The following is a 24,284-nucleotide window of genomic DNA, read 5'->3' on the forward strand; positions in this document are numbered from 1 at the left end:
CGATATGGATTAGATATTACTGTGTCAAATGTGACGTTTCTTCAAACAAAAATGTGGGTTAAACGTGGAAATAATCCAGTTTTCTTGATATATTTTGCCCACAGCAAATATCTCTAGTTTGTTTATACTTCTTTGGTAGGATTGGTCATATATGACATCATACTCTCTTAAAGTTTTGTTACAGTACCTAATGTAGGTTCAATTCAAATTGAGATGACGCAAGTCTGTGTTGTTTTGTTACTATGTCGGGCAGATTTGGTTCATAGAATGTAATGTTTATATTCCTGTTTTAACTTACTCGGTATTATTAAGTTCGCTTCCGTTAGACCTATAATAATAAACGGTTAGTAGTTTCTAGACCAACTTAATATTTTACTTACTTTGTTATTTGATCTAACAGTATATTTTGAATGAAAAAGAATGAAGAGTCAGCGTCTAATGGTTTATGCGCCAGGGTTTATTTTCATAAAAAAGTTTATGATTAAGTGCAAAATGAGGTTCGCGTTCTCTTTATCAATTTTATCATACAAAATAACCGTTTACACGTTTTTACCATTACGCATTAAGTAGCAGAAAAAGCAAAAAGCAAACTTTCGTCATCTCATAACGCTCTTTAAAAAAAAATTTATAGTCATTAAAGCGTTTATAGCCTATAAATAATTATCGTTACAGCTTATTAAAACCGCAAATATAAAAGTCGTATAACTTACACGTGTTTTATTTAGGTCATGAAAATGCTACACTTTTAAAATTGAACCTTCGCGTGTAATTAATAAAGTTGTATTTATTTTAATATTGACACATGACAAGTTTCCTGTGGCGAAGCATGTGACTTGCTCCTTGATGGTTGGAGCTACAATATGTTTACTATTAGATGTCATGCGTTAAGAGGGCGTAGAGGAGGGTAAATTTTCAGATTCTGTCAAATTACCCCATTTCACGCACAAACGCAGCTCACGCACACTACCTCAATTTACTGGGACAGGTCAGTGACCCCTAATGTTTTTTTAAAGGTGCTGTCTCGAGTTTAGTGTTAACTACTGACCTCCTTTGAGGAATTAAAACTGTCAAACTTTCCTTTGTGAGAAGACAGAGAAAAAACACTTTTTATATATAGCTTTCCTTGTTTGTTCATGTCATGTCATAGGTATGTGACGTATTAGGTAATTATTTATTTTCGTTGTTGACTTTTGTATTAAGATAGGTACAAACGGCGACGCTCTTAACTGTCCATCGGTAGACCTTATGCCTTTTGTAATAAGGTTTACGAACTGTCAGTTAACAGTGTGGTGGTGTGCGATGGTAAGTATGCGGTTTGTAGACATAGACCAAATTAAAACTAGGAGTTTTATTATTAAAGATATAAGAAATCGTCTATTTCTATCGCCTATCGCCACAAAAACTCGCTGAGACTGCAGGTCGAGTCTTGATTTCAATTTCTTGATGATATATCATTGAATTAACTTTCAGAGCTCGTGATAGCTCTTAGAATAGCAACAGAACTAGTTGAAACTAAGAATTTTATTGCTGAAATTATGTGAACAACATTGCTCCGTCTTCATAAATAAAATTTTAATAATTTATATTGCTTAGGCTAAAATGTGAAGAATTTTGTTGATAAATTGTTTATCTAATATATTGACATTATGTCATATATGTTTTTAAAATGACGTAACATGAATACCAGCACAATGAAAATTTATTCCAATAAGAAATAACAAATCTTCAAACTTTTTTCATTTTAAGTGAATTAGGAAGAAGCTAATTACACTGATTTGGTTGTATTCATATATTTTATTAAATAATTTGTTATATTTTTTAAGTATTATGACTTGTGAATAAAAAGATGTCGAAATTTTTATGACTCTAGATCTCCGTGTGACGTTATTTATTTACCCTATTTATTTTGAACACAGTTTTTCACTGGTATCATCATTCGTATACGGATATGAATTTCAAACTGTCAAACTGGGAGATCCTGGTACGCGTCCGCTTTGAACCAAGCCCAGCGGGCATCTGATTGAAAGGAGAATTTGACAGATATGGCGGATGTATGGAAATTTTACGAAAGTTTACGTTTACGATTGAATTTCTCTGTAGCCTTTAAGAGGAAAAATAGGAAAAGCCTGATTCGTTGTAGTCCAGTTATCTGGCTTTCGAAATCACTCGATTTTATAGCATGAGCATCGATTTTTTTATACAAATTTTACTAAACGCTGACACTCGTTCATCTCGTTTTAGGTACAACTTTGCATAAGTGTATTTATTATATTGTAAAATATTTCAGATTTTCAAGGGTGATTCGTTGTAAACACACTCTTTGGGATAATAATGACATTTATTATAATTTTTTTTTATCAAGAGATGTGAACGTTAGCGACTAAACGGTGACTGCCTTTTTCGCTGATTTTGCTCGATGCAGTCTTAATGTTTAGTCGCGCATTTTTATACGACCCTACATGTACTATTTTCAGTTGTATGCATTAGTGTTTTATGGTAAAAGGTATTGGGTATGCCAAGTCCCTGATCGAACTTATTTTAACCTGCTTAGTAGTTATAATTAATAGCAACATTTCTGTGGCCCTAGTGAAAAAGGGTACAAGTCTCACGCAGCTTAGGAGTAAAAGGGCACATGTGTTACTTGGAACTTATACCCATTTACAACTGCGCTGCCCGAGACTTATACCTTTTTTCACTAGGGACACAGATTTATATAAAAATCTTGCTTTTCATAGTAATACAGTAAAATTATACATTTTACGTTTGCGTCAAATCCGGTAGTTCTGATTTTTTGCAGGCATGTTTATGATGTTGGCCCAATGAATAATCCAAGTTTGTGACCTCGAGCGCCGAACGCAACTTTGTCAAAAATCGAATAAACCGCATTTTTTTTTAGATTTCGGCGATTATAACCCTAAATACTAGTTTTTGGTAGTAACTTCCTAGGGCGTTTTTAAAGTAGACTAAATTTGCTACAATAAGACACTATAATTGTCTCTGTACATCTAATATTTTCCGAGATAAAGCCTTTTAAAATTTCATAATTTTACATCAGTTCTTAGCTATAATATAAGGGTTAGGTAGGTAATTTATATGAAATTCATCACCGCCACGCTCTACAAAATATTTATATTCCAAAAAAATGTATGAGTTTTTAGTATAGTATCAAAAAAAAATGTTTTTTGATTGAAAATAAATATTTTGTAGAACGTGGTAGTCTACTTTAAAAACGCCCTAGGAAGTTACTACCAAAAACTAGTTCTTAGGGTTATAATCGCCGAAATCTAAAAAAAAATGCGGTTTATTCGATTTTTGACAAAGTTGCGTTCGGCGCTCGAGGTCACAAACTTGGATTATTCATTGGGCCAACATCATAAACAAGCCTGCAAAAAATCAGAACTACCGGATTTGACGCAAAATAGCCAGGTTACAAAATTCGACAAAGTTACTGGATTATAAGTAGCAACAATCAAGATAACAAACGTGTTGCTTGCGTCTCCAAAAACATTGTTTCTTTTCATTCATTTTAACACGCTTTAACTTAGCTTACATCTGGTAAATTTATTTCACTCTGTCTTTAATCAATTGTTTGATTCTGAAATTGTATCTTATAGTGAGGAGTGCAAAATGATTATTACAGTTGTCTTGTAAAGTGGAGCCATAAATATATATATTTCTTCTTCTTATTCGACGTCTTCATTGCTGAAGGTTATGTCTAGTTTGATATATATGTATTTATTTGATTATAAATATTTTACTTACTTTAAATTTCAACCACTTCTTGGTGTTTTATTCAGCTGCATGCACTGTAGGTAATTTCGTCTTAGTTTCATAAGGAACTCTTCGAGGATAAAATGTTAGGAATTGAGGGTTCATTAGACAGGACAGGATAGTCAATGAAAGCGTGTATCAAAACATATATTTGACATGACTTTGTATCGAAACAACTTTGTGTTGTTGTATTATTCCGTGAATTTATCTTGATTAGCGTAAATTCCTTAAACGAAACATAGGACTACAACAATCATCAACAAATTATCTCACTACATGCTTTACGGCTTTATAATTCAGCAAAGCAATTCACTAACGAGATAATGCCGCAGTGTTGCAACGTAATCACATAGCTTAGCTCCAGCATGAATAAAATATCCCACCACTTTCATCAGGGCTTTGAAAGACAACACCGCGCAGAGGAACGCAACAAAACGGCAGACGGAGACTTGTGTTGCAATTAATAAATGTCCGTGCCGCTCGACTAATTAGTTGGACTCACTTTGAAATAAACATGAAATAAACAAACGAATAAACAGAGGGTAAACAAATAAAGTGCGAGATGGTGACGATTGTTAACGCTAAGTCGGAGTTGGTTAATGTTGCCCCGGTTGGGATTGATAGCAGAATCCATTGCAAGTGAAGATGATTGTCAGTTGCAATAAATACTCGACGATGATAAATTTTACAAGTTGTTCATGAATAAATTGCTTTTTTTGTTGTTATTTAAAATATTGTTTTTTTGGTAAGTAGGTGTTTAATATAATTATATAATGCACATTTCATTAATAAAGAGCTTTTAATAAGCTTATGTTGAATCTAACTAAAGAGCTCAATGAAGTTTATCAACTCAAATTTTATTTTCATGAAAAATTCATTGTTATTGCAAAGGAATTAGACTTTAAAATAAAGACAAAATGAAGATTGACGCTTGCAAATACAACCAATGAAGATTGACTGCCAATTACTTTGCATGAAAACGATAAACGTGTTTAATGCTCTGAATTATGTTAACTGTTGCCATAAATTCATATGACAGATTTATACCACAATTTACACAAAGAATTATTGTGTAGAAATTACACGTGGCTTAATATAACTTTGGCAATGTTTACTTGCTGTTAATATTTATTATTACATGACTACTTAATATATGAAGAGCAGTTTTCAGCAATAACTTTATCATAATAGAGGTTAATAATAAGTGTACAGCTGTACAGTTATCTGCCCCCCCCCCCATAATTGACCCCCCTATATAGAATACCTACATAGAATTTATTTGCAGAGGGGTCACCGGGTCAACTATCTCTGCAGCTGACTGTACCTACCTAGTCGTTACATGTGTAGTAAAAGTTTAAGTGATAATTGTGATATTTAACTTAATAGTCTTCCAAGAATTACTTGTTTGAACACGGTGGTCGTAAATAACAGTTTTACTAGCGTGCCTAAAGGTAGTAAAGGTCCAATAGCTTTGCTTTGAGATTTTACAGTAAGGCAATTTTACTCCTAATAGTTACAAATATAAAATAAACAAAAAGCTTGTAAATGCTAATAGCGCATCATCTCTAAACATAAATGTCGTTTCATATCCAAAATATCCGCCTAAACCCTAACCAGAACCACCCACGAACGACAGCACCGCAAATAATTCATTCCATCTCCGGTTTCCGTTGAACCGGCTTGCTAATTAGCAAACGCGTGCAGACATGGATAAATTGCAGGCGATGTCGCATTGTACGTAACGTTATATGAGTACGCAAAGGTGTCGGAAGTGCTCTTCTTAATTAATAAGTACACCGCTTACTTACTAAACCTCATCTGTGTATTTTGTGTTGCTCTGTAATTTGAACTCTATACCTAATTCGAAAAGGTTGATTTCGCCATGATGATTCGTAATCCAAATATAAGGTTGAGCAAATAAATAGTTAATATAATCACGCGTTGCTGAAATGCTTGTCCTTTGTAATTTTAACACAGGTTTTGTCAGTTTCTGCTAAAAGGATTTTGCGCACTGAATTTCTGTTTCAACATTTGTTCCTTGTAATTTTATGCGCATTGTTCTCAGTTTCAATTTTTCACTGAATATTCATTTGAATACATGTTAGTTCCTATTTACATCCATGCCTATTTTAATACGCTTACTAAATTAACTTTACATATTGTCAACAGGACATGGCGAACTACAGCTGCGTGGCCGAAAATATCGCGGGCAAAAGAATTTCGGAACCAGCACTTCTAACCGTCTACGGTAAGATTTTTTTTACTTCCCTTGACACTCAAACTAAGCCCACATGGTGACACTTCAGTGCCCCATTCATTAAATTCAGACGTCGAAATAGTAGCACATGTGAATGAGTGTAAGTGGCCACAAGAATAACAGTTGTTGGCAATATAATACGACGTCTTTGTTTTGATAATAGGCGTTAATATATTAATGAAGAATTTTGTGTTGGTTGGTTGGGTGTTTTCTTATTAAAACCGGTTAGGTGATAAGTACATATTCTGATAAAAAATGTGTGTTAAGGGAAGTTCTTAGTAATAGGGCTACAAACTCTTCGGATGTTTTTATGTTTACTCCTACAGATTAAATTGAACCCTGCAAATGCTCAGCAAAACATAAAACAGAATTCAATTCGTATCCACCGACATCGGATCCACCGGCACCGATCAAAGGATTAATAACAAAATTGCCCGCTAATTTTCCAACGATTTAATACGCTTTACCTAACAAGACATCGAACACGTTCTACACCTCACATAATTCATCAGACAACCATTTCCGATGGAGTTTAACGCTCATTTCACCCTCCTTGTACGTAATAACTATCTTTACTTCAGCGAGATCAAAAGGGCATGCGCCGTACAATTATTGCACTGATGCTTGCGCTGGCGCATGGGAGAGTCATTAGGGACGCGCCCACGCCATCTCGGAAATATGGCGCCTGCCTAACTGATTGCAATCAGCACCTCTGACTTTACACGTCCGAATCCTTGTTTTATATCATTAAGGCTAAAATTATTGGTCGTGTGCTGTTTTGTGTGGTAATAACAGATATATCGTGCAGCGTTGTAATGTCCCTTCGCACCATCAAGACTAACATGCAAGTACAGAAATAAAGCTATTTCTTTATTATACATTTGAATTCATAATTAGTTTATCAGCGTCGCAGCGTATTTCATGTTTTATTTTCATTAAATGAAGAAAATAATATGTATTTCCAAAATTGTTTTGTTGACTAAGATGTGTAGGTAAACTAACAGTTTACCAACTTATTGTACTAACGATACCTTCACGAATTAATATGTATTAAGAATTTAGCTAGCTTCACCATTACCCGACCATGATCAATAGCACTTCAGCTTCTAAATCCTATTGCGGTTTCGTCCTAGCTTAGGCATCCTTCGGAATCCGGTGGATTATAAACTGAACCTCAATTTCTCCGTGCAAACTTACCTATAACTTCGAAACATACATATATTTAAGATACTAATTGGAATAGTTATTCCCGCTATTCGGGGAGCAATTACGTTTATTAGAGGGACAGAGCTCCCTTTGTTACGTCTGTACTAACATGTGAATTGGGCAATACACATTGTCGCGTAATATAGGTACCTATTGTGTATGTGTGCCGATGCCGTGAGGATTGTTATTTCCCTGGGTATGGAATCCGCAACTTTGTACGTCCTAATACAATTCTACTATTTGTTCCTACGCAATGTATTGCGAAGTGTTGTGTCAGGAGTACAATCTATGTTTTAATTTTTTGCTCGTGTTACAGGCCACACCCGGTATATGCATTCGTGTAGCCTCAACTCTTTATAATTTATCTGCCCCAATTATTATGATAACACTTACCCTTATTTGCTTATTACTAACACTATTAACTGGGTACTAAAATCTATTTATGTATGAATTCGAGAGTAGGTATTAGGTAACCCTCTTCATAACCAATAGAACATAGAAACTCTTTAAACCATTACCAAAAATAAACTACGTTGTTTTTTCTCCTTTAAGCCAGGAAGCAATTCCCAAAAACCAATTCCACCGCTATTGCCTTACATATCACCTTTTATTACTGGTGGGCGTGCTGAACAATACTTACTTCACACTATTATTTAATAGTGGCCATGCGTGTTAGCGGTGTCACGCTATTGTAGGAATTATCTTCTATCTCCAAGATAGCATTCCTCTGAAGATGCTTCTTTGTGTTCAAGTGATAACTTAAAAACTTTAATGACGCGAGGAAATTTCTAAATCTGTACCGTTAGTTTATTAACATGTTGAAAATTGTTATCGCTTTTGTCCAAGCTTGCATCTTCTTTTAGGGCCCTTACGCACTTGCGGCTGGCCGCTTAGGCGGTTCGATATGAGTTTTATAGAATTATATGAGTTTTATAAGTGATAGCTCTATAGAGCAGTCTTGGGCAATGTATGGTGTTTTTGTGGACCCTAAATTTAGACAGATAGATATACATATCACGAAGAGGAATTTTTAACGAAGTAATTTTGGAGTTGTACAGTGAGAAGCTACTATTTCCACTAATTTCAATCAACATGTTCATAAGTCATAACTCAAAACAACCGCCCATAATTACTAGCCTTTCCCAACTTAATTTAAACTTGTAGACAGCAAATTAATATTAACAGTACTTTAATAAGTTAATAGCGGAGCCGAATTCTCTAAGGGCCCTTACGCACTTGCGGCTGGCCGCTTAGGCGGTTCGATTGAGCGGCCAGCCGCCTGACGCGGTTGATTTAGCGGCTGGCCGCCATGGCGGCCAGCCGCGATGAAACCGCGTTAAGCGGCTGGACCGCTCGACGTCTTTGGTCCATTAATAAAATGGACACTGTTGAGGTAGCTTGTGTTATATATTTGTACTACCTAAAACAACAAAAGAAAAATAAAAAAAGATACTGGATTCATCTTTTACTAGAAACACGCAACGAATTTGGCCAGTTCGCAAGCTGTTTTCAAGAATTGAAGAAGCACGAAGATAATTTTTTCCGCTATGTTAGAATGAGTGTCTCGTCGTTTGAAGAATTACTCAGTTTTATATGACACCGTCAAAGGACAAGATATTAAATTTCGTTATTGTATCCAACCCGAACTGTTATTTTCTTGCTTTACTATAAAAAATAATCTACGTATTTTATTTTAATGACTAATAAATTATTATATATCTACATGCTAAATAATATTGTAGTGGACGGATACGTCGGCTACAAACTCATCGGCGGCTCGCCGCACCCTGAACCGCCAGTGCGTATAGACAAGTTGGCGGCCAGCCGCGAAGCGGGCCGCAGCTCTTCATTCAACCGCCGCGGTTGAAATTTTGTGGCGGTTAAGTGCGTACGATCACAAGCGGTTACATATTAAATTGCAAAAGCGGCTGGCCGCGCGGCCAGCCGCCCCCGCGGTTAACCGCAAGTGCGTAAGGGCCCTAAGGGCAATCAATTTTTATTGGGAATCCAACGCGAGAATGATTAACCACGGGTGGTCTGAAACAATTTGGATGAAAGCTGTTTCGATAAAATACTAACCAAAGCAAATTAGGGAATTTTACTGATACGCTATTAAACTAAGTTTAGGGGAAATAAATAACCCATATGTTAACAGCAGGAGTTCATTACTTACTTTACAAATATTAAGTATCTAGCTTAATTTTTTCATTGTTAACAAAATATTCCTTTTTTTTATGAAATAGGAGGCAAACGAGTAGACGGATCACTTGATGGTAAGCGATTACCGCCGCCCATGGACACCCGCAACACCAGAAGGGTTGCAAGCGCGTTGCCGGCCTTTAAGATACTAATATGTATTATGTACCTAATAATAAAACAATAAATTATAAAACTACCTTCATATAGTAATCAAATATAATAGATTATAAATTAGCAATTAGCGATTTAATTTGCTATTGGTAAAGGATGGAGAATCAGTGGTAGTAAAAAAACAAGCTTCAATTCTCAATATTTTTACGTTTCAAATTTAAACAACATTCTTGTACCTCCATTACCATCACATTACAAAAAAGGGTTGCCGTGGAACTTGTATTCGGGACAATTTAGGCAACATATGGCGAAGAATACCGTTAAACGAATGAGTGTAATGACGCTTCATTATAGTGAGTTTAGTGATGCATTTGTCGCTTGAAGAATAATGGCGTGAAGCACTTAGTGGGAGTAACAAAGAGTGTCGCATATTAAGTGAGAGCATGAGCGAAAATATGGAGATATTATTTTGATGCATTCTTGAACCATTCTTTTTAAAATACGTACTTTCACCAGCCGGCGTAATATGGATGGATTTATCCATCCTTATCCACGTGATAAAATAGCTGTCAATTTTTAACACCGTGGGATAGAAAGTGACGGACACCGTTTTATCACGCTGTCACGTAGACAAGAACGAACATCATATCCGTACAGTAAGTAGTATCTAAAGCAGTTACATGCATTCTTTTTTATATTCGCATTTGCAAATAGGCATACGTATTCACTATCTAAGCTATTGAATAATTTAAGTTTGATACCTAGCTAAACAACACTTTATTTTTGAAGCTTTATTGTAATTAAAATTACAAACAAATTAAAACTAGTATCACTGCCTTTATCATAAAACAATAGCTTATACTTTACTTGTACCTACTGGGCCGGGAAGTTTGATCCTGACATAGTCTCCGATGTATGTATTATGCCTTTGTACTTCGGGCTACATTATCTTAACAAAGTAACCACCATAACCGGACATCCGATAAACATTTATTTTGTTAAGAATAACAGTTGTACATTATATATTTTAACCCAATTATCCAACAAAGACAAACTAAAGTGACCCTCCCAATTAGCGAACAGCCGCGGTGGTCAACATCACCTATTCTCGAAATGAGGTTCTAGGAAGGCTGTCGCGGTTAGTTAGCCTACAACGACACGCAAACTCGCGTGCCCCAACCAGCATGCAACCGATTTGCGGAAAGAGATACCCGAGAATGGCTAGTTTTTCGTATTAGAATCGCTTTGGATTTTTTCGAGGGATATCGCCCATTAAAAGGTTTCGCCTTGCATTGATGGAGATCAGATAGAAAAAAGCTTCCGACTGATTAATGGTTGTAGAGCAAAAAAAGGAGTTCATTGTGATGATATATTTCGCTGGGAATTATTATCATTAGTATAAAACATATAATCGCTTAGTTAATTTGTTATTCAAATTTGGAAGCATGACGGTTATTTTAAGATATATCTGTCGAACAGATTTAATCTTATATTGAGAAACTTAACTTCCTATACGCTATTATAATGTAGGTTCGCAATTTTCACTTAATTAATATGAGCATAGCAGAACACCACATCTGGCATGCATAGTTGCTTATCATCCATCCATCTATTAACACATCTAGACGAGACCCAAGCAAATTGTGATGATGGATTAAACAAAACATTAGTTATTATGAACGTGTTCTGCAGCGTTTCAATACTAAAACGTTCAAATCTTGGGGATCCGGTTGATCTTAAAAGGAACACATTGTAACCCTTTACTAAATGGACCGTCGCGATTCTCTGAAAAAATTCTTCGATGGGCACAGATCTTTCTTCCCACCACATACGATTTGTGGACGAAAAAATGGGAAGTTTTGATTTAATGAGTTCTAACAAAGTTCTTTTCTACAGTGAACGGTGGTTGGAGTCCCTGGGGCCCCTGGACCCAGTGCCGCTGCAACGGGCGCGCCGCCGGCGGCCAGCGCAGGACCCGCAGTTGCACGGAACCACACCCCCTGAATGGCGGCGCGCCATGCCAAGGACAAGCAGTGCAGAGGACGCCGGATTGCGTATCATGTCCAAGCGGTAAGTAGACTACGCCAAAATGTGTCTCCAGTGCGTTATCTAGAAAATGAGGATTAAGTATTAATGCAGGCCAAGCACATGATTGGCGCGACAGTATCTCGCGGCGATATAGACCCGTCTTTTTTTATGTTAATAAAAGGTAGGGTAGTCTATCTTGCCGCGAGATACTGTCGAGCCAATCATGTGCTAGCCCGGTTGCAACAAGTGAATGGAACTTTAACGCAAACCCTAAATAAGATTTCAATATTTTAACTTTTTTATTATAGTTTTATAATGGCCCAAAAGTGTATGATATGTTAATGTATGATGTTTTTACTAGCTTGTACCAATACAAACCTTAAATAAGTATGTATTAAATTTAACTCATTCGTTAAGTTACTGTCAAAGTTGCTTTAAATTCGGCTTGAGTGACAAGCTTCCACTACTACCGTAAACTTAATTAATGCAGGTTTACGTCAGTCCCAGGTAAGCTCAAGCTCAAGGTAAATTAAACTCCAACCACACTTAGACGACTAAAGTTGTTACATCACCTGAAATGCTACAATTACTAAATTTAATGTGTTTAATGCTGCCAATGAAGATGGATATATGGATCTGCAAGCGTATGATAACTCACAACAATTATTGATCGGTAAGTACCTAAGTCGATAAACTAGAGTTCAAAAACATGCGTGACATGAACCTGACCATTTAACTTTCCGCTTTTATAGCCTCGTTTAAATTAAAACACCAGTTAAACAACGACGCATCGAACAATAAAAACAAAGGGCGCGTGCCTAAATCCTTTCATTACGAATCATAACGACCATTTTAGTCATATCTTAGATCTAAACTAAAAAAACCTTTTATTCCTACAACATAAAGTCGAGTACTCAGTCCGGTCACATCAAAGGCTTAGTACTTCATAGCAGTTATATGAGGGCGACGAATTTTACCGCGTTTCTGACAAGTCGCATGCGGTAGTGTAGATTGACATGATGTTTTGAGGATGTTGGCATTATGGAGTCTTATGAGTCATAGTTCGTTTGATTATTCATGCTTTTATTATTTGAGTTGGTTAAATGTGTAACGGAAATGTCGAACACGAGTTGTAAGGATCCAATCAATTGAAAGAAGTCCTTATTTGATTCGATTAATAAATGAATAACTTATCATGTTGTTTTTACTGATCAAACTGAAATAAACATGATTGATTAATAAATTAGACTTAGGATCCGGATTCTTTTGTTTATAAATAAACTCAACCTTGTGTTACGGATTAATAAAATAGACCAACCGGGTAGACAATAAAATCCAATCAAGAGATGTTAAACTCCAACTCAGGATTATTGTTCAGTTAATTGGTTACACATGTCTGTTCCTCTTTGGCGGTCTTCACTGTAGCCGTTTCAGTCTGACCATTTTATTAATGCACTTCACATCAAAGAGTTGAATAATTATGATGAGCTGGAATTTTATTAAAGAATTTTATTTACTCATATGGAAGAGAGTTGTGTTTGTTAAGGAAATATTTCGAGTTTTCCATGCAAAGTTTTACTTTTAAAATTTATTGTATGAGGAAACTTTTCCTATGCGTGTTTTTATGCTTTTTAAATAGTACTTTTTAGTAGTAGTAGTAGTAGTAGTAGTAATCTGTACCTACTGGTACAGATTTCTTTTTATAAATAGGATTGAATTATGTGTATTAGACACTGAAGAAAGTGACCAACGCAAAACTATTGTGGAGTCGATACCAATATTATTCCTTATATACTTTTATTTTCTTGAAATAAAACCAGTAATGATATCTGTATTATTGTCACCTGCCAGTAATTCGTGACAAAAACACTTGTGAGAGATATGCAAATACGGGCTTCCTAAAAGAGAATATACTGGATTATATACGAGCAAATTTGTAACGCACTCTCGTATATGAGGTGCGATTTGCAGATATTATGGTACCATTACAATTTTTCATACGTTTTTATCCTCGCACATCTGCCACATTGTTTTAAATTTCCTCTCTGAAAGCATATGAAGCGATATTACATAATTTACCCGTTTTATCTCGTGAACGTCTCCAAAACGACTTCCTACAAAATGCTTTCTTAAAATTCGTATGGACCCGTCAGTGGGACGCAATTACATACAATTTATTAACTTACTTCGAGCCATAAAAAGTTGTTAAAGTAAAAAATACGTTTTACAAAATGTGAAAGTCCTTCGCGTTGTTCCTCTAACGAACCTCGACTGATTTATGTGTGTGCGCATTAATTAATAAGAAATGTTACACACTGTTGTAGTTTAATATGCGTATGGTTCCACCCACACACGCAGGGAGTGAATAATTGGCGGGAGGAAGTCATGAGACTTAGCGGTTAGTGGTATAAATAATGCTAGGTATTTTGGGGAGCTATTTTTGAGGTTAGTGATTACTTTCGACATATACGTCCGGTCTGACATTTAGATGTATTTTATGTCGTGTAGTTTTAAGTTCAATGAAGTCATGGAAAACAAAAAATGTAAAAGTTTTTTCAAGTAACAAAATAGTTACATCCGTCATAACGAGAACAGTTCAACAGTATTTAGAAAACGTACATTTTAAAGAAATAGCTAAGTACATCCTGTAGTTCCCATACTATCACATACCTACTGTGAACGATATCTTAATTTTTACCAAAATTTAAATGCAGGTACTTTAGTAAAAAATAAATAAAAAGGATATGAAAGCATTTAAGCTAAATACCTATAATTGAGTACAAGTATGAACACAGTTATACCTAACGTCATGCATAAATACATAAACATAACATGCACCTAATTGATACAAATATTTGTGGTCGTCGTCTATGTCGACTCTAGTTCCAGTCGTGGTTTGGTCATCCTCACGCCACCCACGAGAACCGATTAGCGCTAATACCTAAAATGTTTAGACCAAACACTAACCCAGTATAAGCACCAGCGCTATTATTTCTTTTGAAAAAAAAAATACAGGTGATTTATGCCCGACTCGTATGTAAGGGCAGTTACGGCGGGCTGATGTATTTTAATTTCAATTTATAGAGTCGATTGGCCGTGGGTATACGCTCTGAATTATTAGATATCCTATTAATAACGGCAAACGATGCGGTAATTGCTGCAGTGCTGGCGGATCAATACTGAATCTTATTTCTATTGTTGTAAGAATGATATTGGAAATGATGTTGAACCGTTTGTAAAGCTTACTGTTTTGAGATGAAATCTACAATATTTGCCTTTAAATGTGTTCGTCTGTTCGGACGATAAAACGTAGGCGTAGGTTTATGGTTGATAGGTTTGGAACAATCGTTAAGTAGACGATTTTATAAAAAAAATATTAATTTGACAATTTCCCGCTCTTTACGAATGACACGTTAACCAAATTATTCAAATTAAACAGTAAAATAGAAACAACGTACTGTTATCTAATCAAATAGCGATAATACCTCTTCTCGCGTCTCGACATTTTGCCATGCATGGCTCACCTTGGCAACCTCATCCCAAGGATTGACATTTGACATAAGCAATAGTTTTTTTACGAGAGCAACTGTGATCTGAATTTCCAGCCAATGGAGCGTATAATAGCCAACACGCCAATCGTTTACGCTCCGTAGTGAACGAAACGCAACTTTCACTACGTATTGCACTAATATGGAAGAGTGATAGAGAGAGAGACACAGCCTTTCGTTATCGTAACGCAAGCGATTGTCACCTTGGTTAGGCACCCAGAGGAGAAACAAGGCCTTAATTAAATATTGAGATACTGGTTTCCTCACGATGTGTTCCTTCACCGTTAAATAAAATAGCGTAAAATAGGAAACATGTCACCAATATCGCAGATCGCTAATTTTCATATTTTCCACAGCGGGTCGCTGGGGCCCTTGGTCGGAGTGGTCGGTGTGCGGCACGGACTGCCAGCAGACGCGCCGCCGAGCGTGCGTTGGAGACACGCCTTGTTTGAACAGCGCGCACGTGCAGCACGCTGACTGCGTGGGAGACTACTGCGGAGTGCATGAGAGTAAGTAGTAGAAGTTTATGAGGCTGAATCTTCGAGCAACGCCGGCTTCCGACATGTCGGAAGGGAGGAGCCCAAGCGATATCTTCCAAATCCTTCTGCCATTTTTGCGGGGGTGGGCACAAATACATAGAAAATGACACACGTCAAAGACAAATCGTTGCTTATCATGAAACAAAATGAATACAAAACAAAATGAATTGCCATTCGATTTTAAATCTTACCAGTAAAAGATAGAATATTAAATGCACTAGCATTTCATTTTGAGTTGTACCACTGTTCATGATAAGCAACGAAATCTTGCAAACCTCGATCTCTTTTTGTGTACGACTGAGTCAGTCAGTTGTATCTATGTATGCTTCGGCAGAGGGTGTAGTACGAATGCCGTTTTGCTTCCCGGTGTTGCTCGAAGGATTGAATACAACCCTTAATGGTATTGGATTAATATCCATATCACGATATGTCAAATCATATGAGTGTCCAAAAGACACTATTATGGGGCTCAGGATGGAGTAAGTTCATCTTCGAGTGGAGTACTGTACTTATCTCGTTTGTTGGAGACGTTGGAGTAAGTAGGTAAGAACTAGGGTATGTGTGCGGTGCGCACTGTAGTTGCCGCCGCACATGCGTCGGGGACATTCCTCGTTCAAGCGCGCAATCGCAGTATGCAGACGTTTGGGAATACTGTTATGGAGTATGCGATGTTAAAGAGTAGTGCGGTAATACAAGAACAGGACATTCACTAGATATCTATCTAGTCGCAGTAAGTAGTTGGCGTGCAACACTAATTGCAGACAGTCGAATTATGAACCTTTTCTTTTTTCGACTACACACTATAACAATAATATTGTTGTAAGCGAGTCCAAGAGCATGAAGATAAAATCAAGTAGTACAATAACTTGAACTTTATTGGTATAATTTGTGTGTATATAATCGTAATCTTGCGAAAAAACGTAAGTGAAGCGATTATACAAGACTGTTACACCTTACGATAAGATATACGTACACACACTGTTCGACCGTAATAAAATCGTAAAATACACTGTTCGTAAAAGCATATATAATGTAAACATTCAACACACCTGTCACATTAAAAGGAAGAAAGCCATTAAAAAAGTAATTTAAATCATAACGATAAAGGATGACATCTTAAAAGGGCGAAATATTAAAAAGTATACAGTAATTTATCATCCCGAAGAAAATAAATATAAATCAACCACAAAATCATATAAAAATACCAACACCTAAATAATTAAAAAGCTGGACAGTTTTATGTCACACATATATACAAAACATTTATAAATAATGGCGGAGTCAACTGCCAAAATATTTTATCATCGCATTAAGACAAAAAAAATGATACATGGGTGTTAAGAATTACAACTTTTACGATTTTGGATGCTAGGACATTACAAAACTATTCCACAAGGGGTATCTTAATTAAGCCATTTCTATGAAATGCACCAGAGTTCCAACAACCAGATGCCACGCAACTAAAAATATACTTCCTTTTCCGCGCGAGATCATAACTATGAAATGTTACACGGACTGCTCGCTTTATAACAGGCTATCGGTTCTACCTGTAACCTACCAGTGTAAGATGACCTGCCCACCCTTCTTCCGATTCAAACGATCTTATATTCTTAGCCTCAGGTATAAAGAGAAGAACGGACCAGAGTAAATTGGCCCCGTTAAAAGATTCGAGAGATACTAAAATCGGGTAGCCATGACCATCTGGGTCGTATCATATCGACTAAATATAGACGAGGGACTAAAATTTTATGGTGGTCTTACGGAATGTTGACTTACAATTTCGAGTCTTAAAAGGTTGTTCTATAGCGTAATGGCTTAGTTATTGCTTTCCAAATTTTCAGTACGCATTTTGGTGATTATTTTGGAATGTTTGTTTGCTTTATCGTGCCCTTCGTTTAAAATATTTTGTAAAGGGAATACGTTTGTATATTTTTTCCGACACCTTTATATTTCTAGCCCTAAAATCGGTGAATTCCTTAATATTATGATATCTGAAAGCCCAATAAGTACCTGATCTTAGTATCAGTTAGTAAAGAAGGAAAACCAAAACATTCATAAAATTAGACATAAAAATAATGACTTTGATTATGTTTTCTGTCAACCAATAATCGACAAAAAGATTAAAACACATTTAAAGGCATTACCATAATTGCGAAAGCTGCAGTTCCCCCGGCAATCGCGATCCAATACCCAAATGGAAAATGATCAATCCTTATTTTGTTTATAATAGCAATAAATCATTTTCGTGGTCCCCGTTGACTCGATTTCAATTTCCTATGTCTGTTTATCGAGCATTTGATAAATAGCCCCAGGCAGCTTTGCCAGTTGTTTGGTTTGCTCAACAATTTCTTTCTCGTACCACGTTCGGTTTCACGCTAAATAAATCTGCAATCTCTGACATATTTGCTTATAAATTGGCTTTGGTTATCTCTTGTTTTAGATTGATTATTATTTATTGGGATCATCGCTCAGGGAATTGCGTCGAGGGCTGATGTTTCGTAACTTTTTGTGCGGGTGTGTGCTTCAGAAGTTAAGATTGGTGATGATTACCGATAGCCCAGTAAATACGGTTGAGAAAAACAGTAAATTGTAATTACCCGAATTTTTTATATATTATTCTAATAAGATAATAGATAATATATGCAGGAATACTACACACATTATACCCGGAAGTAAGTAAGTAGGAAGAAAAAAGTTTATATCAAACAATTTTTTTTGCCATCAGTATCAGTCAAGAACAATATCGCAGTAATTTTTTTACATGTAAAACTAATAGATCCACACACGTACGGCGCAAGTGATACATGTCTTATTTTGCTAAAAAGTAATAGAAATAAGTATATTTTATTTAGATGCTGATTAAATGACCTACAAAATAAGTTTTCATAAAAATTCTACATTAAAAAAAATTGAAATAGGTCCATACCTATTCATAGGTACCTACTTGTACCGGAAAGCTGGACTTCCGGTCCGTAAAATAACGAGTACAATGAAGTTGGGTTTATTACCCATGGTTAATTAAAAAAATATCAAGGTTATTTTCTGATCATGACTGCAGAAGCATTACTGATGCAGCGTTATAGGAGCATGAAGCTGGCGATGTCAATCTGCTTAATAAATAAAATAGAAGTAAGTGCCAGATTAAACATCCTAATCACTATAACATTAAAGCAACTAAAGCAACGCAATCTATCAAGGAAATAAACAAAAAACATATTACTGCAACGCTGCCTAGTAATGGCGCTACTACAGTAGAATTCAAATGTTTCCGTTAAATGAACATTTGACTGCACTTTTATGACGACTTGAAAGAACACATAAAAGTCTACCGCTAAAAGTATGCGGGTTAAAGCTACTTAAGTAAACATTCTTATGGCATTCCATTTATAGCAACGTAATTTCCCGATCACAAAACAGAGCACGTACTCCTTATCGGCCTGAAAATTCCTCAAACCATCAAACCCGAAACCATTACTTAGAACTGATTCAAGCCTCGCACAGAATGTGGACCATCAGTAAATTACCCACATGAAAGGTGAGACTTGAATGCGGGGAACGCTAGGACCATTCATTCGTACCGCCGTACTTCATTAGCCTAATTGCTGGCGTATAAAGGGGAAATGGTTGAATTTTATAGCAGCTTTTCATCTTTTGTTGCCTAAACATTGGAGTGTTAATTCAACGCTAAGGCGAAGCGAATTACGTTGGGGAAGTGTTGGAGTGTCTGTTAAGGAAATAGGGTTAGTTTTTGTTTGTACCTCTTTGAGTAAAGAATGCTTTTATTGAACGGAGTCTATGAATCATTGGTATGAAGTGTGAATTGTATACTTATTAGTTTGATGTACTTCACTAGGTAAGAAGTTCTTAGAATTCTGACTTAATATTGTCAAAATAAGCTTATTTTAACCCAAACATTGAAGCCTAAGTCAGGCTTAGTTTTTCAGTTTTATAACAGTCTGAAATACCCGCGAATATACCTTTGTATTAATCGTTACTTTTCTCTTCTCAGCAATTCAATGTTAAATACATATTTTTTACCATACCACCATGTACCATAAAACCACCCTGATCGAACCTAAAAGAACATAATTACTTAATAATGATTAAAACTAAAACTTAATTATTGAACTTTTGGTCCATAGTTCTCGTATTGAACAATACCTAGTTGGGTGGTTTTACGGTAACATACCAAAGAAACGCTACCTACAGTAGGTACCTATATTTTACGTAACTAAACGCCTTTAACAATTAACATTCGTCCCGAACAAAACGATAATAAATTCGAACAATGGAAATAACATAAGAGTTATTGCTAATTTAGATCCATTGCTGATACGGAGATAATTGACGTACATGGCTCGGCCGGCCGTATCTGGGGCACACTTAGTTAAGCTTCGGTTACAGTCATAACTTGCTGTAATAGAAGAAAGATTAATTGAACTAAATTTATGAAAGCTTTTGAAACAAGAAACTAGTGGTTTTATATCATTAATATTTCTTGAATGTATCAAGGAATAAACGCGTAACTCTGTTGATAAAGGTCGTTGATTCGTAGTTAATTTATTATTTAGTCAAATGCAACAAGAATTTTATCAAAATACGTAATTTAAATTATTTTAGCAACGATTTGTAGGTAGATACTTACCGCCACGTCGTCGCACGTATAATTTGATAGATAATCAATCTGAACCATAAACAACTCCCAAGTCCCATACGGTTTAATGCCAACCAAAGTTTGAAACGTGATAAATCATTCGCTACTTCATTGCGGACGTCAGTCCCTAAACCGCGTAAAACGTTGCGGAATTAATTTACGATTCGTTCAAACGCTTATCGGATTAACGTCGAAATTTGTACGCAGTGTAAACATTTGTCAGTGCCAGCCGTACATTCGGAACTGCAGTGAGATTGCAGATACAAAATCCAATCGAAATTTACAAACCCTTGTCGCTTTACCCATAACGCGGCAGGAGGCCTTGCAGAATTAAATACGTTGACGAAAACAAGTACGCAAACGCCGCTCTAAAGGCTTAGGTACTAAAGGTGATAGCGGCGTGGTGCGTTTGAAGGGGCGTCGGGATGCAAGTCGAGCTCGCCCGCTGCGTTCTCTCGACGAGATCACAACAAATCATTCACGGGGCCCACCTCCGGTAATGATAGCTACATACTCACATATTGGTTTTGGTATGATCGATACAAGAATCTGACTTTCGTCGCGACTATTCATGTGGAAAAATAATGAACTAACATGACGTGTTGATGTAATGACACGATGTTTTGGTTTGAAGCTGCTGACGTGACGAGTCAAAAATAAAAGCATGAGAAAAGGGAACAAGCCTGTTGCGATCATTAAAATCTTTGATGGATATTTTGACATTCGACATTTAAATCCTCTTTCAAATAAGATTTTGCTACACCATCCCATAGGGCCGTTAGGTTGCGGCGGTGTCGCTTAACATCAAGCGGTCCGCACGCTTGCTTGACACCGTCGTGGTACTCATGGTATTTAAAAAACTTACAATAAGGGACTTACTTGACCATCCTCGAAAGTTACCTTCCTTCTCATCCATTAATTTGTAACATATCTTTGTAATGTAATAATTTCAAAAGAACACGAAATGTGTTTGTTTTGGATTATGATAACATTGATAATTACTTCTGTATCCTCATACAAATTGAAAATTGAAAAAAAAACAAGCGTAACATAATTGGCTATTTCAATCCTATCGCCCTTCCATATCAAAATAATCAACTTATCACCTTTTTAACATCAAATAGCATTTTAAAATTGTTCAAATTATAGCGAACTGCAAACGCCCTACACAGCCAGGTGCAAAAAGTTCCCCTTTGCAACTTCGCTTAGTTTGTTCTTTATGTAACCAGTCAAGTGGTACCTTTCAAAGGCTTTGAATTACAGTCTGTTGGAACTTGTCTGCACGGAGTTGAATAGTTGCGCAGTTTTGATATGTTTCTGTTCAAGAACGCAGACAAAAGAATGTACTGTTTAGACGCCGCTTTCCATTTTAAAACACATCAACAATGGTGCAATACGGCTTATTTTCACAATATTTAGGTATCGCTTTTTTCAATCCTAACTCTGTCTCTGTGAAAATAATGACACATAATAAACAGGTATTTAATACAATATGTAATGTATTTTTGAAGAAACTGTGCATAGTGAGTACCATAAAAAAACAAGCCTAGCTAAAAGTGAAAATGCAAAAGTTCAATACTCTTAACAAGTGCATACGACCAATATGCCGCAAGGTAAAGAGCTAAGCTATGCTCATAAAATTAACAAGTGCCTATAAAAAACAACTATGTGGAACACACCGTCGCCTCGTTTTTAATTACTCAGGCAACATTCGAGATCGTTATCGAGTTATCGAGCGATGGCTTTATTCTGACTTCCTTGTATTTATAGTCCAAGCAATTAGCATCCCTTTTGCCTTGACCGTAGAATATAAAATTTAAAGTAAGAAAGGGCCAAGGATATAAGACCTTATTAAATTAGCAACTAGTATCGCGGCAATGTTGGAGATAATTCTTTAGGGTAAAAGTTTAAAACTCATTTATATCAGGGATGTTCATAAAGTATTTATTTGGCCTCATTTTGAAAACCGTAAAATGCTTCACTCTTTTTTCCTTCCAAAGAGTAGCTTATTGAAATAAAACGGTAATTATAATTTAGCTTGTTAGGAACCCTTTGACGCTTCTATTAACTGTCACTGTCTCCCACGTGTCCAAAAAACACTCCATAAAAAGCATTCCTTCATTTTAAAAGTCTGGTCCTTTCACGGCAACAAATTACACAAAAAATACTCGTTAAAACGAACTGCCGCGAGCCCAATCGTAAACTTGAAGACGCGATGACATAAATAATATTAAGGCATGCTGCCAGAAACTTGTACGCTTCCATTCCGACGCTTGAAAACAAATTTACATCTACAAACACGAAAATTATCTTTCCTTCCACATCGTCAAAATTTATATTGACACTCCAAAACTTTACTCGCACTTTTATATTTGTCAAACTAGGATTAACCAGGTGATTATTGTGGTTTTCAAGAAACCTTTATACAGGGTGGCCAAAAAATAAGTGCATTCCCGTTGCCAGGGAGGTTTTGGGATTATACTGAGCAACTTTTACAATGGGACGAACTCCGAAATCGAAAAAAGGTTTGGACTGTTTCATAGATTTTGGCTGGTCCATTTTCTCTGGGAAGGTAAATTTTTTTTCGCGTATTCGGTGTTGGTTTCATAGTAAAGTAGTAGTTGCTCAGTATAACCCCAGAACCTCCCTGGCAACGGGAATGCACTTATTTTCTGGCCACCGTGTAGGTATACCTTTTTTTAAATCATCAACATCATGGTTCCCTCACTTAATAAAAGTTTGCGAGACAGAAAATGGGAGCTAAAACTTACTTTGTAATTTATTACGCTTTGTTTGGATGTTGAAAGCGTCTTCAAATGGCCGAGGGAAACGTCGGTGGTTGTGAAATGAGCTGTAAATCAAAACGCTGGAATAGGATAAAGGCTAATGTTTTGAGTGAGTCGTAGCAACAGTAATATTGAGTTGTTTACATCATTAGCAGAGTGCTGCCGCGCTATTTAGTGAATGTTTACCTTCTTAGAAACATGTTTTCAGAAATTTCTTATTTGAATATACCTACTTCTACTTATTAGACTGCCGATTTTTGTACACAGCTCGAAAGTAGCCCTTTTATGAAAACACCAAACTTTTTCGATTATCATTAAAAATGGGACATGGGATTCTTCAAGAAGCGGGTATTTAACTATTTAGGGTTCTCAACGGTCGGCAACGCTTAAGTGGCTCCTGTGATGTTGCTTATGTCCATGGGCGACGATGACCGCTTCCCATCAGGCGGCTCGTCTGCTCGTTTGCTGACTATCACATTAAAAAAAATGTTGGTGTTTTATATTGTTTGTAAAATCTGCATATAAAAAAGAACCAAGCCGCTAACACGTCCATTCCCGACATTCTTGGCACCCGTCCTTTTATTTTCCCTGCTAATCTTCCGTTTTGTCCCCAGTTGCGGCGCACAGCGACGTGCCACTATACATCGGCATTGCAGTAGCCGTGGTGGTATTCCTGGCCGGCGCGGCTGTGGTCTACAAACTGCTGCAGAAGAAAACGAGAGACCATTCACTGTATACTATGACCAGGACAGGTGAGGATTTATATTTATTGTTCTTGTTTCAATTATACCCGGCTATAACTCTGTCAGTGTTGAAATGTGGTCCAGTTGAAAACAAAGGTGTAATTCATTTGTATGGAAATTTTAAGCTAGTATCGTAATTTATTGCATTGTGCGCTTATGCCACACATTTCAAATTACTGCCACTTATTGGTACATATTTTACTTGTAAATACTTTTATGTGGATTTACCTACATTTGGCCTTAAGTCCACATTTGGTTACGCGTTGGCGCCAACAAGCCCATGTGAACCTATGTTTTTATCATCCAATTTCAATACTTCACCAGCGTGTTTTGGAATACAAGTAGCTCAAGTAAACAAAAACAAGTTACATTAATACCGCAGAACATCATTATTGAATAGAGCCTACTTCATAATGAATCAATTTACAAATAAGTCTGTACT

At 36.3% G+C, this 24,284-nt stretch overlaps 1 protein-coding gene across 2 annotated transcripts in view; it reads left to right on the plus strand.

The window, feature by feature from the left end:
- LOC134665825 (netrin receptor UNC5C-like) overlaps positions 1-24,284 on the plus strand; it is a 65,528-nt gene that overhangs the window by 36,831 nt on the left and 4,413 nt on the right. Inside the window, exons 5-9 of one of the 2 annotated variants that reach the window (XM_063522819.1) lie at positions 5,941-6,019; positions 11,441-11,614; positions 12,195-12,245; positions 15,477-15,629; positions 23,714-23,851. In XM_063522819.1, coding sequence (XP_063378889.1) covers positions 5,941-6,019; positions 11,441-11,614; positions 12,195-12,245; positions 15,477-15,629; positions 23,714-23,851 — 595 coding nt within the window. The remainder of the gene's footprint in view (positions 1-5,940; positions 6,020-11,440; positions 11,615-12,194; positions 12,246-15,476; positions 15,630-23,713; positions 23,852-24,284) is intronic. The other variant, XM_063522820.1, reaches the window with a different exon arrangement.

Source organism: Cydia fagiglandana, chromosome 7 (genome assembly GCF_963556715.1).
Source record: "Cydia fagiglandana chromosome 7, ilCydFagi1.1, whole genome shotgun sequence".
In the NCBI taxonomy this organism is placed as follows: domain Eukaryota; kingdom Metazoa; phylum Arthropoda; class Insecta; order Lepidoptera; family Tortricidae; genus Cydia; species Cydia fagiglandana.